At 43.9% G+C, this 17983-nt stretch overlaps 2 protein-coding genes across 4 annotated transcripts; both read right to left on the bottom strand.

Moving 5' to 3' along the window:
* Nucleotides 1-2936, bottom strand: LOC121709983 (protein ABHD15). The gene is made up of 2 exons (XM_042093747.1): nucleotides 1897-2936; nucleotides 1-1632 (listed from the first exon to the last, which is right to left on the bottom strand). Exons 1-2 carry the CDS (start codon nucleotides 2829-2831, stop codon nucleotides 960-962), a joined length of 1608 nt encoding a protein of 535 aa, XP_041949681.1. The 5' UTR covers nucleotides 2832-2936; the 3' UTR covers nucleotides 1-959.
* Nucleotides 2937-5399: 2463 nt separating this feature from the next.
* On the bottom strand, nucleotides 5400-17959 carry coro6 (coronin 6). Of its 3 annotated transcripts, none has more exons than XM_042093749.1 (12): nucleotides 17769-17959; nucleotides 16845-16970; nucleotides 14671-14870; nucleotides 12035-12157; nucleotides 10206-10335; nucleotides 9897-10075; nucleotides 9543-9662; nucleotides 9230-9334; nucleotides 8911-9056; nucleotides 8432-8489; nucleotides 7835-8062; nucleotides 5400-7593 (listed from the first exon to the last, which is right to left on the bottom strand). In XM_042093749.1, exons 2-12 carry the CDS (start codon nucleotides 16849-16851, stop codon nucleotides 7471-7473), a joined length of 1419 nt encoding a protein of 472 aa, XP_041949683.1. In that variant the 5' UTR covers nucleotides 16852-16970; nucleotides 17769-17959; the 3' UTR covers nucleotides 5400-7470. The 3 variants fall into 3 exon arrangements, with proteins under 3 accessions (XP_041949683.1, XP_041949682.1, XP_041949684.1); XM_042093748.1 differs by having other exon boundaries at nucleotides 16845-16906; XM_042093750.1 differs by lacking the exon at nucleotides 16845-16970.
* Nucleotides 17960-17983: the final 24 nt, after the last annotated feature.

Here is a 17983-nt window from a genome sequence, read left to right as displayed (position 1 = left end):
GTCAAATGTAATGTTTTGTTTGTAATTACTCCATTTGTGGGCAGAGGGCTACTGGACAAAGAATCAAATGTAATAAAGTAATTTTAGTACATCTCCCGTCTCATTATTCTTTCACATAGCTGTTTCATAAGGTAATGTTATCGCTATGTTTGTCATTTTGTGCTTTATTTTATTTTATTTATTTGTTAATTTGATCGGGCAAATGCTCATTAATTGACAGACTGAATGCTGTAATAAAGCCAGCATTGACTGTGTGTGCTCATGTGTTGTCCTTAGCCAGTTATTAAAAAGACAGCCTGGGCTAGTACAGTCACAGGTGTGTTGAAACAGATGTAACAAATCTTTTCCATGGGCTGGTGGTATAGTAATATATTTGAGTCCATGTATTACAGAGAGAGGAGGTGGAAGTTAATGGCACATCTTCCAAATAAGGGTTGCAGTGACCTATTTGGAATGTTGTTTCTTGCTCACAATATTTACGATTCACAATCAACACGGTTAAAGGTCAGTTTGTGTTTTGGTCACATTTGATCTCAGCGACTGATAAATGTGAACTACAGTGTCTACCTTATAATTATAGCAATACTTCCCGTGTTTGAGAGTCTAGGAACAAAACAGTCAGTGTGGTAAATCTGAAGTTGATTCTATGGAATGTTAAGGAAGTTTGGTAGTTGCCATGCAGGTGGGCTGACTATTCACATTGAACAGTTGTTTTGTCCTGTGTGTACTGGCCTCCAGCTGAGCAGGATAACTTTATCAATAGGCAGGAAGTTGTCTGTGTAATACAACTCTACGATATGACCAGTCATAAAATGTTTTCTCTTGACCCTTACCAACTTTGAACTTCTGGAGTTGTGTCTTTACCTGGCTCTGGTACAAGGTCCCAGGAACTTATCCCTTCCAGTTCGTTCAACAGACAGTCTCTTCTGTCTCTAAATGCTACAGCTGTGTGCTCAGGGTCAGCGTGTGTACGACCTGTTCCAGGTGAACAGGTCCTCTGCGAGCGCGGTCTGGGCAGGCTGATGGGTCAGGTGCCTCTCCCTGCGCACCGGCAGCACTGGCTTGCTCCGCCGGGCCAGCACGGTGCTGCTCCTGCGCCTCCATCCTTGGACCTGACCCCCCACGTCCTGCTCCTGGGCCAACCTGCTCCTCCTCCTCTTCTCCTCCCCCTTCAGGAAGTCGCTCGCCACCCGGAAGTACTCCAGCACGGCCTCATGGCTCCAGGAGGCCACAGTGCCCGTGCCGCCACTGCCGCTGCCACCGCCGCCCCCGCCCCCGGTGCCCGCCTGGGCGAAGAAGCCGCAGTGCCCGCCGCAGGCGGTGAGTGCCAGCAGGAAGTAGGGGCTGTTGTGGAAGAGGGAGGTGGGGAGGGTGGAGGCCGGGGGCAGGAGGGGGTCGTCGGCGCTGCACAGGCAGAGCACGGGCACTGCCACCTCGTCTGCATCCCGCAGGGGCTCGTTGCGCTCCCAGTAGGCCTCCCAGCCCTTAGCGCCGTCCGCTGGGCTCTGTCCCTCTGCACTGACCGCTGTGGGCTTGGGGGTGCCGCAGAACATCAGCTCCTCCATGTCTTTAAGAGACCTGCACCTCAGGAGCTGCCCTACGTCCATTAGAGAGCTCAGAGCACTGGCATACCTGCAGACAGCATCAGATATTAAAGATACATAGTACTAAGTATTTGATATGAAATCTGCTTCAGCTATGAGGGAAATTTGGTTGATATTGCTGAACAGCCAGAGAAACTTGAAAAATGGTCGTCCACCTTTTCATGTCTTAACAAGAGTTAGCATTGGTATACGTAATTATAATGAGTAAATACTGAAAGCTATTATGAGCAGTGTGTGATAAAACCTCTGGGGTTCACCTCTGCAGTGATAGCCTGGTGTTTGACCCAGTTACCTGCTGATCTGCAGCTTGTGGTAAAACAGTGCACCCCAGTGGTAGAGGGATGGAACTGGCGTTTCGAACCAAAGCCGCCCGTGCAGCACGGGTGAGATGCAAGCTGCAGCCGTCAGGTAGGACGATGATCCGCACTCGCCCAGGTACGAGAGCAGCAATCCTGAGCCAGAGCCCTCACTGACGGCCAGGAGCATGGCGGAGCGGTGCCGGGCGCGCAGGTAAGCCACGGCCTGAACCAGGTCCCGGGGGTCCCCGAACTCCTGGTAGCGGGGCGTCGTCAGCGGGCAACCGCCCTGGCCACGCCGGTGGAAGACGACCGGGTAGTAGCCCCGGCACAGCCCCAGGGAGCAGAGGCGCTGGAGATGGGGGGTCACCGTGCCCAGGGAGTTGGGGATGAGGAGGAGGATCGGGGGGCTGCTGCAACTACGGCAGCCTGGACTCCTGCACACCCCAAGCTGCTGCTCGCATTTAGCGCCCAGCAGCGGCTCCCCCCTCAGCCCCACAGCCCAGTCCAGGGCCACGGTTCCCCCGTCATTCAGGAGCAGGTGGTCACGGGTGAAGCGCACCTTACCACCTGCAGAGCCATCTAGTGGCCACAGTAGGCTAGAGAGGGTTTGCAGGTGAGGGTCGCCCTGAGGCCAGGCAGCCAGCGAGGGGCGCAGGAGAGTGCGGCAGTGGAGGAGGAGGTGGTGGGCCAGCGCCGTGGGCTTGCACACCAGACTGGGCTCTGCGTCGCCTGTGTCCGAGCGTCCATCGGTCCACTCGCCACGTGTCGGTATTGGCAGTTCTAGAACCCAGCAGACCCCCCTCCACAGGATCCAGGTGGCCCTTCTCGAGCCGCGCTCAAGCAAGCTGGACGCCGGTGACCAGCGCAGGAGAGCTGCGACGAGGAGCAGCAGCAGAGAGGGCAGGAGGCAGAGGAGCGAGTCCCACATGGTGACTGGAGGTGATCGGGGCACTGGCGCCAAACGCTGTCCGAGTGACCGCAACCTGCTGTGTGTGACCGTGAGTGTGTGTGTGTGTGTGTGAACACCCAGGCATAGAGAATGACTAAGAGGAGGGAAAGAAGGAGGGTCACAACACCTCCCTCTCTCTTCATTTTTAACCCCCCAGACACACACACAAGTTTGCTCTCTCTGGTTTACAAATAAGGACCTTCCTCTCCACTTACATCCGCCCTCCTCCCCCTTTTATAAACCCAATGCTTAGCTACGAAAGAGCAAACCTACTGCCTGAGTGGCTTATGAAAGGCAGTAATAGCCTCTTGAGCGAGCCAATAGTCTTCCAGGAGGAGTGTGTGTGTGTGTGTGTGTGTGTGTGTGGCTCAGGCTGCATTCACTACATGCTTCGGTGCATCTGAAGAACCATAAATGGAAGGAAGGACTTGAGAGCCGGGCACACAAACAAATGGCTGATTAAGTGGAGGACCTGCAGGCAAACACTCCTTTGATACTGTGGACTCAGTGGTCCTTCAACTTATTGCCATGGTGACAAGCAACATTATATTCTTGCTTTATGCTGACCTCCAGCAACAAGATGTTTTTGAACTTTTGTTCTGAGTAAATTGGCACTCTACATTTGAAAATCCTGACAGTGATGCTAATATGTATGCAGACCTCAATGCCCAGGTTAAACAGTAACTAGAACAAGAGGTCATTAGTGTCATTGGCAGTGAAGGCTACTGTTTTGAAATCACAGTGATCAATAATAAATCTAAGCCCTGAGGGGAAAAAAACTGATGACAATTCTAAACAATTTTTACATAAACAATCTTTACACTTACACCCCCCCCCCCCCCCCCCGCCTCCGCCTACACACCGCCTACTAACAATGACCCTGTTTCCACATACTTTGACTTACATTCAAGTGCTTTACCTCTTTTGAAAGCAGAGGCCTAGTAGATTATTTCCAATAGGTACCAATAGATTGACTGTGTGATGAACAGTCAGAGAGTGGCAAAGGGTAGAATGATAGTTTTTTTAGGTGGTTTTGTACATCTCTGGAAATGACCACATTCTGCCCTCTTGGTCATTTATTCTCAAATGAAAGGTAACACTTTATGAGGTTTCTTGTATTTGGAATGTATGTCAGGAGTTCTGATATAGAATGACTACACAAAATATGGAATGATTGCACAAAAGTCTCTATTTTTGCATTTTCTTTATTGGTTCAATGGGTTTGTATAAGATGGACTATACATCTGCACAACTAATATTGGATAAAACAACATGAATGTTCAATTTCTAGGGATTCCTGAGAATGGTTCAATACCCAATATGCTGCATCTACTTATTGCTAAGGGATATACACTGCAGCTAGAAAGTAGGGAGGCACCAAAGGCGGAGGGGGGAGGGGGGCATTTTTGACCAAGAGTTCAAGCTTTTAAATGGTGTATAATATTACTATGCTACATAGCAATATGGTGCATACAATTGATTTAGAATGTTGGGGGGAGGTGGGGGGCACTGCAATTGTCCCGCCTGCAGGACACCCGCAGTGTAAACAGTTTTACAGAACAAGACACAAAGTGGCCTTACAAACCAGAATGCCTCAGATGGACAAATGTCCTTCAGCTGTTCCAAGTGCTTTCCATACCACCATAACACCAACTTGATCTTGGTCTAAATATTCATGTGTGCGTCTGAGGCTATGTTAAATGTACCAACTTGGCGAACTCAGCAGTGCAGGTTGAGTGAGATTCTACCTGGGTGAGAACTCATAGGAGTCCAGCCAGTGCATGCCAAGACATTCCCCTGACTGCTGGGTCACATCCAAATGGCTGCTGATTTATGGTAACTTATATTTATATATTCACAACTATCAAAGGAAGTAGAAAGCTCCCGCACACTGTCTTCATTTGCAATTGTAGCTTTTTTATTGCAACGTTTCGGTTAGATGTCCATCATCAGGCAATTTCATCTGACCGGTCATCTGACCCAAACGTTGCAATGAAAAGCTACAATTGCAAATGAATACAGTGTGTGGGTGCTTTCTACTTCCTTTGATATTGGTGACCCTGTGGTCCTTCTCCAACGCACCCGTCCCAAGGAGGTGTGCAAAAGCACAACTAAAATATAACTGTGTTCATGTTTGTGTGTGTTCTTGTTCCCAGTTTCCAAGTGCAAGACCAGATATCTGGAGCCTACACACTATTGGCTGGGATAATTACAACATTTACTATTTTTGCACATCATTCACAGAAACATTCTGTGGGAAGTAGCTTATCCCATACAGTGAATACAATACAATAAGTCTTAACATTGCTGAGTGATTCAGTGGCATTTTGTCACCAAGGAATTCAGTTTAGTTTCACAGCCACCAAGATGCATATTAAATAAAATGTTCAGTGGCTATGTGTATTGATAAGCATTTACTCTTTGCTATGAAACTATTCAAATCATATACAACATGAATGGATTTATCTACTGAATGTATTTATTTACCTATATGGGCCCAGTATTGCACAGTGGACAACAGTGATCAGAAAAAGGGGATATAACACATTTTTATTACAAAAGGATGTTTTATTGATGCCATCATATAGTAACATCAACAGAACACACAAAATATTTCTCTCAATATTTGTCTTTGGTTTCGTAATTTTCAATTTTTGGTATTTTTCCATATTTAATTTTTCTCTTTTTTTGTATATATTTACATGTTGAAAGGCATTCGAAGACCATGTGCTGTTAGGGTATGATGACAGGGCAAGGCACACAGCCTTGTGTCTGGGCAGCAGCCGTGTAATGCGTTAGTCAGCACAGTTACGTTCGGATTGCTGCCAGTATGTAGGCACATTTTACATGTTCAAATGCACTGAACGGGATGTTTTCGAATGTCAGGATGATCTTCGAAATAATGAAAGGTGGTATTCTACCATATTACCTTCCAATAGTTCCTTACCAAAAGTAAACAAATGATACACAGATGAATATAGTTAAGGGATTATCAAAAGGGAGTGTTAAAAATATATTTTTGAGAAAATCGCAAGATATAAAAACAACAAAATAAACCAAACAGAGCCATTGAGACATTCAAATTCACTTTTCAGATGAACTTACTTAAACACCCTTAAAAGACTAAACTCTTCTTCCAGATACTTTCAATGAAATATATGCTTGAAGCATCTAGACATTGTGCTTTTAAGTACAATTTCACAAAATGCCACTGCACATAAAAATACATATCTCGTCCAACATGTCTAAATCTTCTCTGAAGTACTTTGTCTTCCCTCTGCAACCACTTCCTGTACATGGGAAAGAAGCTTCTTCCTTTACTCTCAGAGCTCTGAAAGATTTGATGCAGAACTGGTATGTTCTTCTTTTAGTCGTCTTAAAACCATTAGGGTTTAAAGCCAACCACCTCTTAATCACAGCACCACGAGTATGTGTAGGACTGTTGCCATTTTTTAAACTTTTAAAAAAAAAGAACCTTTTAGGACTGTGTAGGACTGTTGCCATTTTTTAAACTTTTAAAAAAAAAAGAACCTTTTAAAAAGGTTCCACGTTGAATTGTTGTTCAAAAGACACTTTAAAGCTGCAGGATGTTTTGCTGTTCAGAGTTTGCAAGCTAACTTGCTAACAGCAAACAATAGAAACAGCACAATTAGCTGTAACAAAAGCTAGTAACGCAACTCACTGACAGATTGGACATTAAGGCAAGACAACACAATTTGCAAGTTTCAAATGGCCACTTGTCACCATCACAAACACTAAAAATGACATAATTGTCACTTTAAAGCAGATATCTATGCTAGCTTATGTGTTCTAATCATCACTTTCAAGACTTCTACTGTGAGAGCCAGAGGAAGAGCGTTCTATCCCCCACCTTAAAGTCCACATCCCATCACCGTTCTCATAGCATAACAACACTGCTTAGTGATCACCAAAGCAGTATGCCATGCAGCAATTCACTAAGGATCCCAGCGCTCTCCACTCATATTTGGTTTAGTCTTGTGCTCTTAATCAGTCGATGCTCCTTTAAAGCTCATTGTGTATGAAAATGCAGATATGTATACATTACAATTCCTTAATGTGCAAAAAAGAGCCTGCCAAGCTCAGGCAATGTGAGTTTCTAGGTGTGGTGAGGTGTGTTCGTGCGACGGCTTAGTAAAGCTCAATTAGCTTACGGGCACTAGCCCTTCTAGCCTCTTTTCTGATTTGCTTTAAGGCAAGGAGAAATGGTAGCGTTGGCACAGTGACGTGACTGTAGGGTTCCACAGATTCCTAATACTGATGTTTTATTTATTGTTTGGTTTGTTTGTATTATTAGATTTTTTCTCTATTATTGTGTTAAATGCTCCACATGTAAAGCACTTTGAGATGCTATAATAAAGCGTATTATTATTATTATTATTATTATTATTATTATTATTATTATTATTATACAGATGGGGATATTTTGAAGTGCAAAAGAGGGAGCTAATGACAATGACTTTGTGACAGTGATTTTCTCTCTGAGGGCAGGCTTAGTGGGAAACGGTGGTGTGGGAATTGGTGTGTGTGTGTGGGGGAGTGTCGATGGCCGTTAGGGGCTGTTGGGGACTGTTCGGGGGCAGGGGGTTGCGGGGGGGTCTCAGACTGTGCCATTGGTGTACTGTGACAGCTTATTCTCTAAGTCACAGATTCGGTTCTCCTGATCAATCACTGTGGCCTTGAGGCTTTGAATCTCCTCCAGTAGCTTCTCCAACAATTCAGGCTAAAGAGGAGAGATAGAGAGAAGAGGAGGAAGAGAAGAAGAAACAAAAGATGGAATGATAATGAGAGGATGAAGATGAAAGATGGCAGAGACAAGGGTCAAGAGGTGGAAGGAGAAGAAATAGACAGACAGGGGGATCGCATGGTGAGAAAAGAGGAAGTAGAAAAAGGTTGTAAAGACAAGCTGAAGAAAGGAAACTGTAAGGCGTGCAGTGGAAATGACTAAAGGAGAGGGAAGTTACCGGCAAGTTGCTCCCATCACAGGTAGACACGCTCCGGCGAGTAGTTGGCCTGGAGTCTAGAACGTTCTTCTTCATGACCTTGAGCTCCCTGCTCTTCGGGGGGACATAGCCATCCCTCATGGACACCAGGATGGGGTCCTCGTCCCTCCCCTCTAGCCACTCCTCCGGCTCCACGGCCGGGTCAGGGCCTGCCGTGTCGGGGTACAGGTCATCCTGGAAGAGATCCGACTGCAGGACAAAAGACAGTTAGCGGGCATGTAAACACGTTGCTTATAAATGTTTACATGACCAAGCAGAATTATGGTATATACAATATAGAATTATGTCATTGTGACTGTGATTATTTGAGTCTTCAGTTGGGACTTTAATGAGTTGTACACTTAATATTAGCAAGGGCTATAAGTAAAAGACAAATATCTGACTTAAGAGTCTTATATTTCAAATCCCAAATTCTTGGCTTAACAACATTTAGTTTGTGTTTTTGCATAAGCTCTTTTAAACTATGTCACCAAGCAAACTGATGTAAACAGATGTATTGATCTCAGTATTGTCTATTTCTGGTGTTGACTACGCCACTGCGACTCCAACTGCACTCACCTTCCTGGGAACAGTCATCATGATGGGCTCACACTTCCTCTCGTGGAGTTTATATAACCTGCACAGCAAGGGGGGGGGGGGGGGGGGGGGGGGGTAGAGCGTGACTAATAAGCCTTCTCTTTCCCTACACATCACTATCAATTAAACAGCTCAATCGTAAAGACTGATAATATTTTCACTAAGTAGCTTTAGAAGAGACCTGATAACTTCTACAGATAAAGATTAAGTCACACATTATCCATCATCATATGGAAGTGGAACACCGAAAAAGATGAAACTGTAGGCCTGAGATCGTCTTCCTGAGATCTGTAACTGGTAACTAGTGTTTACCTCTGCAGCAGTAAGCTCAATTCCAAAGCCCAATAATGCACATTATAATGCAATGAAACTAGCTGCCATGGGCTCATACTTAAAGTGGCTTTGACTCCCTGCTCTAATTGTGGATATGAGGCCTGTGAGGGTCAAGGACAAGGTCCCACCTGGCAATCTCACACTTGCTGACATCCACCCCTCTCTTGGGCATGAAGCCCATGCCACGCTGAGGCTCCTTGCTACTGAAGGTGCTGAGGTAGTGCACATACGGGGACTCGTCTGTGATCTCAAAATAACGAATGCTACTGTCACCCTGACAGACAGACAGAGGGAGAGAGTAAGAAAATAATTAATGCATAAACATAAATTGGAAAAGAACAAGAGCATGGAAAAAAAAATCCGAATTTCACAGTAACATCTATGGTTAGGCCTATTTATGACTTAAAGATGAAAAGGATGGTGGGGATATTGATGCAAGTAACATACCTTTCCACAAAGATATACCAGGTTGGTGTCTGGATCATAGAATGGTAACAACACCCCATTACTGGTGTCCAACTCCAATAGTGCAATGGGCTCTTCAAAATTTGTCTTAACAAAGCAAAAGGTAAGAAGACATTGGTTAGATAACTGTGTAGTCCAATTTTTAATATTAACTATTTGTAAGTACAATTGTAAGAAGCTGCTTACAATATAACTATCAAAGTATTTCTGATTCTACACCATTTTGTAAACAAATGAAATGACTCCTTGTGTGATTGAGGTACATATGCTGTATGATGGAGCTGTGTAGATGTACCGGATCCCATAAGCCCAGCTCCCTCTGACTCATCCTGGTGAAGCCCGTGGTGAAGATGTTGCCCTCCCTGGTGAAGATGGCACGCATCGGCCGGATTCCCTCATGAGGTGCCAATCTCTCCTGAGGATGTAAAGAAGAATCACAAACAGTGCATCAGACATACAATGCCCACTAGTAGTAACATAAACAGATGACACTAGTAGTACCACAAACAGACATTCAAACATTACAAATGGCCATAATGTAGAATTGCGACTAATCAAACCATGGCAGCTGTTGTTTTCATTCCTTGTCATCAAAGGTGGTTTATCCAACCATCCCATTCTCCTCTCCAACATCCCACTGTCCACTTACCGCCACGACCTCCCTCTTCCGCGGGTCACACACGCGGAGCCGGCGGTCCTTGCAGGTGGTGCAGAAGAGGCTGCCGTTGCGGTTCCAGCTGACGTTGTAGATGAGGTCCGGGTGGTCTTCCATGGAGACGAGGGGCTCGCCCGTGCCCACGTTCCAGATGATGATCAGGTTATCACTGCCTGCCAGCGCGGGGGAGGCACACGCACAGAGAGGTTGGCATACAGCATTTCGACAAGGCTAAAAATAGCAGCGTGGTGTCAGTTTGAGGTGATAGAGCGGGAGGAGGATGAGTGTGTGATGCGTGCCTACCAGCAGTGAGGAGGATGTTACGGGCAGTAGGGTGCCAGGTCACGATGCCCACGCGCTTGGAGTGGCCCTCCAAAACCACGATGGGATCCGATATGGGGCGGGAAGGAGTGTGATCAGGGATCTGCCAAACCTGCACAAGCAAAAAGAGCAAAAATGTACAAAACAAACCGAAAAACTTCCTTTAGATCTTCTATTTCCACACATACAGCATTACTGCAGTGGTGACTAAGGAGACATGTTGCTCTTGTGTTATGTTACCATGACACTTGTAAACAAAGAAAAAACCTGGGTACTGAAAAAAAAACAAAAATCTGGGTACTGGCCCACACATTCAATTGAATACTGTAAATAATAATATCAGATATCTATACAGGGAACAGAAGACACGATTACACAAAGTCCAAGCAACAAGAAAGAGAGCAGTGAGTGAGGGTGAGAATAGAGAGAAAGCTGAACATGACCATGGGTGGAGTGACAACTCTCTTCTCACACACAACCACAGTTCTGGAGTTGGTGCTGGAGACACATGTCAATGACTAAGCCATACACTACGCAAACAGACCATGAATTACGAGGTGAGACCATTGCTGAAATGGGGCTGTCGTTCGAGAGGCTTTAAACGTTATCATCATCCATTTAGCAGGAATATGATGTAGGCTGCTGAACAAGTTTTTTTAATCCAATGTTTGATGTAGACCTCACTCAAACGAAACAGTAGAGAAAAGAAATAAGAATATACATTTTTGGCCAGACTGAACACTTGCACAGAAGTAACTACCACAGATTTCAGCTGAGCAAAAACTCAAAATTGAACAGTTTAGAACAGGATATAACACATGCATTTCAGGCGACTAAATTCTCCTTCTAGCTTTGACTATGACTTCAACTACGAATAAAGTAACGATCATGACTCCATTTTGCTGGGTTGATGTTTCTCTTCTCTAACAACAGCACAGACGGACAGTCAATCTTTCCATGGAGTACAGGAATAGGTTAACAGCTGCAGCTTCGCCCAGTACAGTAGGCCCAGTACTCAAATCAAAACAACACACTATTAGGTTACAAGGGGCCTTGTTTGCAAATACTATATAATACTACATAAAAAAAGCTAAAAGTGAATTGCATGGTAAGCATATCTTAAGCATGTCATACTTAGCATGCGTGTCACACACTCTGATTTCACCCACACATTTTCTTTTCCATATCATCCATCCATACTATTATTCCCACATACATTTTCTTGCAGAGTTTACTATTTCCAAAATGAACTAGTAGTGTGAATAGTGTTGCCAGATTATTATTCTCTCAACTGTAAAATCTAAGTTAGAATACATAACAATGTACCCATACTCAGCCATGGTCTGTGTATGTGCCTGTATAAGGACTGCAGTCCAGGATGTTGCCTTGCTCTGCTCTAAGTCTCATCTGCCTTTGGGGGATTCTGTCTGCCATTCTATTGGTCTGTTGAGGAACGCAGCCTAGCTAGCTAGATGAACAAACAAGTGTCGTTTCCAGGAGTCACGTCCTCATCACTGCAGCCCGACTTACCAGGGACAGTTGGTCAGTGATTGAGGAAGCACATGTCTCCTCCTCAAACAATAAACACCCTGTGCTTCTGCTGGGCGATTTCCAAGCGTTATCGACAAGTGGGCATTGAGCAGCAAAACAGCTGTTCTCAACCATTCAGCAGTAACCAAAAGCATGGTGATAGCTATTTTAACAAAAAGCTCACAGCAAAGTGGCCATCTTTTGCAAATGAACCTGGAAAAAAAAAAACTTTTCAAATACTCCAGCTTTTAACTGAGTTAGAAACAGCATGGTCGACTTACCATAGCAGTACAATCGTCAGAGCCACTGGCCACTATGTTGTCATTGTGGGGACACCAGTCAATGTCCAAGACGGGGCCTGAGTGGCCAACCACCATGGGGTAGCTCTTGTCCACACGCCCGACCTGTTACATACAGCATTACATGGGTCTGTTAACAGATTTCCAGCGCTCATATTGGTAAAGTATGTAAAGTTCTATGTGGGTCATTCTGTGTTGTTGCTGGACCGTCTTAGATTTTGTCTTTATCAAGAATGGGTTCCAAAACCAAGGCCTGTAAAATATTTCTGTTCAAATCTTATGTCTTATTATTTTCAGCCTGAAAATCACATTATCTGGGGAGCAATGTTTTTGGACATTAATATAATGAAAAGTATTATCATAGGCAGGCCAAATTTTGCAAGGTGGAAGACAAACATGTTCTCAGTATGACTGAGGCATTAGGTTTGTATGGCATTCTCACTGATTTTCTACAAAGCCCTAGATTTGGAAAAAAGTGCAAAAAGTGTTACATTAAGGGCCCTATTTTGGCGATCTAAAACTCAGCGCATAGGTAGAAATCTGAGACGGTGCAGCACCCATTTTCCATGATTTTGTCTGATTTGACATGGAATGACCCATGTTCATTTTTATAGTAGGCTATATTCTATATTTTATAGTATAATAACAGTGTTAACACAAAAATGTATGTCCCTTTTGATGTACAGTTACATAGCAGAAACCATGTCTTATGCAAGTATTGTGCACGAAAGTGCAATTCTGAAATGTTTTAAACAGACCTTTTGCATATGGATGCATACACTTGTTTGAAAAAAGAATGCAACACTGTTAAAAACTAAATGAGGTTAGAAACAGATGAGGTTCGACAGAGTTGAACTGAACAAAATCTTGGAAAAAAGTCCTCTCAGCTCACTAGACAAGATGGGTTACCATGGTGAAACCTGATATAGCACATCACAGAAACAATAGGACAGTGGTGCAGGATATAACGCACATACTCAAGCGTTCTAGATTCAATAACATGAAGTCATTGGCAGCAGTCACGGGGTTGCAATCTTACACTGGTATATTAAGATGGCACTGCCACATGTTCCACCTGAAGGAATCCAAGCCTAGCGCCTTTCAACAGACTGCCATGATTACCCTGGCCAGTGATGTAATGGTCACTCTATTCTGCCAATTCCTGTTTAGTCAGTGTGAACACATGTCAGCTCCTTCTCCACAACAGCCGCGTCCTCCTCTTGCCTCGCCAACACCATCTCCCAATACCAACCCCCACCTCTTCTGTTTCCCCCCTCTCCAAACCAACCACCCTCCTCCCATAGCCACTCCCCTCCCAGCAGCCCCCGAGTGTGTATTTATAACCCCATGACGAGGCGATGAAAGGGGAGTTTTTTTTTTGGCTGGCGAGTGACTCTATGCAGGAGAGGAGAGATGGCAAGTGGGGGTATTTATAGCAGGTCTGTCCAGGCCCTGTAATGTATGCCTGTGTCCCTCATGGCGAAGATGGCACTGCAATGATAAAGCCCCTTCACACTTATTTGCCCGCAAAATGGAAACTGTGAAGAGGATGGACTGGCAAGCAGCCAGTTGTCAAACTATTACCAGAGATGGATCAGCACATTTGCACAAGTCGGAGGATCTATTTCCATAATAAATTGATGTAAATGGTGGCTGTGAGACTGAATACATCATCTACGTGTAATTACTGTCCTCTGATTATATAGGTCTGAGGGGAGTCCTTATGCATGGAGTCACATGTAGGGGCATCCCGACAAATGAGGTAAAAATGGACTGTGAATATCCTCAGTTTAAATCTGTTTCTTCATCACTTTACATGGGCATGGTCAAATAGCGGCTATTGTAAGATAGGTGCCATTTCTAAATATGGGGAAATGGCCTATGTTTCTTGTTGCCATTCTCGCTCTGCATCATGTATGATGAGGGGATTTCCCTAACCCAGGCAGGAAGGACAGACACCCTGCTCACCCTTTCTCTAGGGGGTCCTCTCCCTCCCAGTGCCCCAAAAAGAGTGAAACTAGAAGCTCAGTTGGAGGAGGGGTGTTCTGGGTACTGGGATGAACTAGGACTAGGGTGAACTTGTTGACATCAATGTGCAATGTTCCCATGCCAACAGGAGATTTAGATTTAGCAACACTTCACAACAACAAATCTTGAATATTATAACTTCTTCAGGGACGCTCAATGCACTTCTTGGACCGTTAATGGAGGTAGTGAACTTCGCAAGACATGGTGAGACATCACAACTCACCAACCTTAATTCTAGAGAGATTACTTGTGTCATGGATATGGGCCAATGGCAAATGACCATTAGAATAAGAAATACAATATCCACTCAGTAGATTTCACATTCCAGTAGTAATAGTTTAACAGGAGCAACAATGTTCTGAGTTTGGCTTTTATTTCCAGGCATCTCTGAGTCATCGGCAGGGAAGTTTGAAACATTGCTGCTGTTGTTGAACTATTTCCCAGGGAATGTTCAAACCAAGGCACAAGCCTTGTATTTTACTCCATGCATGGAGTATGACTGTATGGTTCCACCAAGCAAAGGCCAATATCCATATCCATCGAATATCCAAAAGTTATATTTAATATCCATCTATCAATTCCATGCTCACCTTAGAGAGAGGTAGAACCAGGAAGGAACCCCCTCCGCTGGATTCCACAATGATGGCGAGAAATTTGGGGTTGACGGCACAGAAGGAGCTGTCCCACGTCACCTTGGAAACACGAATGTCATCGTAGCTTTGCTCTGCTTTCGCTGATTGGCCGAAAACATGGCGGAATTTACTTGTGCGCACGATGCTGCGACTCATTGCTAGAGGAAGAGAGAGGACATTAGGATAAAAACACAATTCAGTGATCAAAACTCATTTTCTCCTTAAACTCCTGTATCACAGCAAAGTACCATGTACAGTATTTCAAAGTAAAATATCTATAAATTATGTTATGTCGAAACCTTTTTCAAGTTTTGACAGCAATCAAAGCAATTCAATCTCTGACGGGACGGGTCATGTGTTGTAAGAAGGAGTCTACATATCTCCAATTTGTTAAGCTTATTTAAAGCCAAAGGCTGCAGTCATTGTCAAGGCTGCTAATTAAGACCTTGCGTATCATAAAACACTACACGGCCCTTTTTCGCAGCCTCCTCAGGGGGGTCAAGTCATGTCAGTTTTATTTGAATGCCAGCCCTCCTCCATCCAGAGCTTCCCTCTCGGAGTGCCCTCCTGCCTGACTTGGAGAGTTAGTGTGCCTACACATCCAACGTCGTTAGCAGCTTGACATGGTGAAGAGACTAGAGCATATGTCACTCAACAGTACTGCATATTGATGAATACAATGCTCTCAGGAAAACATCAATTAACATTTTATCTTTTCTTGCCTCTCTTTCATTTGGCACTGTTCAGTTCAACAGTACTGTAGACTGGTGAATAAGCTGGGTAATAACCTATGGAGCTGAGGGAACCACCAATCAGTATTTTAACCATTCATGTCGGTCTCTCGTTTGGCATTGTTTATTTTAATCTCATGATGTCTGCCTCGCACTCAACGAAGAATGGTCTGAATGCAACTAACAAATCTTTGTCAGTGTAAATTTCAATCTTATGAATTACTGCCACAACTAGGTAAGAAACCCATATTCCTAGAGACTTAGAGAATATATCCTGTAATAATGTGGCTTTGTTGTTGATGTGGAATATTGTATTACCCCACAGTCAGAGAGAGAGAGAGAGAGAAAGAGAGAGAGAGAGAGAAAGAGAGAGAGAGAAAGAAAGAGAGAGAGAGATTGTATAAGACATATAGAGAGGCGAATACTGTAGAGAATATTTGGTCAAAAGCACAGTCAAAGCCTTTGTGCCTATCAAGATTTGTGGTCTTTCATTTTGCTTTCAAAATGATTTCAGACTTCTGTTTTGTCCCACCATCTGTCTTAGATAGTATGCATGTCTTCAATGCCTTCTTTGATGACAAATAATTTAAAAAGTCATATTCATAGTTGTTGACATTTCACACTTGTTCATTTAGAAAATGAAATGAGTGTCTTTATATACTTGGAACATCTAAAGCAGGTGTTAAACACTGCTGAGTAGGAAGACATCAAAGACAGAATTTAAACTATTTCCTTCTACTCAACAGGTATTTAATATTGTCCATGTCAAACTTATATGGTGCTCAATTATTCCATTATTTATTGATAAGATCAAAATGATTATTTATCATGTTACCATGACACTGTGATGCTTGTAACATTTTTGAATGTGTTGTTCACACTAAACACTTTGAACATGTGTCATTCATTACAATCAACATCAATATACCTGGAAGCTTGGTCAAAGGGGAGTGTCATAACTGAACATATTCTTAACATTTCTGAAGCTTTCCACTGTTTATTCACTTGACCACTGAAAGTTGTATTACTTTTAGTGCAGCAGGTCATTTCTGTTATAGGCCTTCTATATTAGCCTACTGTCAATGCATGGTAATGTTGACATCTGTTATATTGTAGGGTTTACTGTTATCATGCCATGCCAGGTTGTTCAAGTGTGCTATTGTTATTCTGAGAGACTGACAAGGCAGATGATAGCCACTATTAAAAACAGAAGGAACGCGCTGTCACAAAAATACTAGGCCAATTGTCTCCGCCAAACCCACACACAAGCGAACATCCAACAGAGGGTTAACACATGTCCATAATGTTATCAAACATTATCAGTGTTAACTAATCAGTTATAGCCTACATTACCACAGAGTACAGTTTGATGAAGTAGCCTATGAAAAACTGAGTGTTCACCTGACATGTTGATGTTTTCAATCTGTTGTCTGGGGGAAGAATTCAGTCGCGTAGCTGACTGCCTATTTGCAGAAATTGCATCGAGTTAGTAATCCCACCAGGCGGAGAAAGACCTGATTGAGCACCCTGCAACACAACACAGTCGATGTCCTTCGACCATTGTGCACGTGCCTCGCCTATTTTAATTCAGATAGACCTCAATGGATAATTCGAGATTCCATTTCTGAAAATTGACAATGAAAAAAAAAATCAAACTGACATTCATGTGAGCCAAGGGAAAGGGGGGTATCAACACCAACACTATAAATCTGGACAATGACACTATAGGTTAGTAGCCTAAAGATAAATAGGCTTTCCAATACAAACAGTCCCCGTTAGAGACACTTTGCGGTCGGTCTATATGCGATACCCATTGACCCTCAAAACGCAACAGAGTTTGATCAGAATGCTTGTTAACGAAGTATCGAGAGCTGAGGGCCCCTAAAACGCGCATGGCTCTCGAGACAGAAAGAATGACACGGCCACTTTCCTAATATAGTCATGTCAAACTGCCCCAGACACACTCCCCCTGCGTGCCCCTGAGTCCAAAATTATTCCCGAATTGGAAAAAGTCATAGAAATAAGTCGTGATTTTCATGTAACAGACTCCTCAATGACCGTCCGATACCCGTAATTAACCTACGGTCACCAAACACATTTATATCCATACGTCCAAAGGCATAACGGTTTACTCATTGTGCTCATCATTAGATATATAGGCTACTGTTCTGGGCAACGACAGTAGGCTAATACAAGTGCGCGAGATCTATTCTCAACACGTAAACAATTGAAATAGCCTGCTGAGGTAATAGCAGTGCAATAGTGTAAAGATACTCTGAGAAATAATACAACTCCAGTCATATTCGCGCACATAATGTTACTCACCTCCGATTTAAGGAGTGCGTTTGTGGCGTTTCTCGTTCTCCCCCTTCCCAGCTTTGTCTGGTAGTCTAGAAACCCACCTCGGCCGTGAATATTCCCCCGTATTCCAATTTAGTTAACTTGGTGTGGACTTACAGGAGTGGTGCTAGACCTATCTACGTGACGTCCCTGTGCGCCGCTCAAGAAAAAAAAAAGAGAAATACTGGGGGACATGGAAT

This window comes from Alosa sapidissima, chromosome 5, assembly GCF_018492685.1.
Source record: "Alosa sapidissima isolate fAloSap1 chromosome 5, fAloSap1.pri, whole genome shotgun sequence".
Taxonomy (NCBI): domain Eukaryota; kingdom Metazoa; phylum Chordata; class Actinopteri; order Clupeiformes; family Clupeidae; genus Alosa; species Alosa sapidissima.
This window is presented reverse-complemented; position numbering and strand designations above follow the sequence as displayed.

Coding starts and splice junctions, on each gene's coding strand:
- LOC121709983 (XM_042093747.1), bottom strand. CDS start 2,831: ATGTGGGACTCGCTCCTCTGCCTCCTGCCCTCTCTGCTGCTGCTCCTC. Junction 1,633..1,896: donor CACAAGCTGCAGATCAGCAG/GTAACTGGGTCA, acceptor TGCTGTCTGCAG/GTATGCCAGTGCTCTGAGCT.
- coro6 (XM_042093749.1), bottom strand. Junction 9,663..9,896: donor GGAAGAGGGAGGTCGTGGCG/GTAAGTGGACAG, acceptor TTACATCCTCAG/GAGAGATTGGCACCTCATGA. Junction 7,594..7,834: donor GTGATGGGAGCAACTTGCCG/GTAACTTCCCTC, acceptor TCTCCTCTTTAG/CCTGAATTGTTGGAGAAGCT.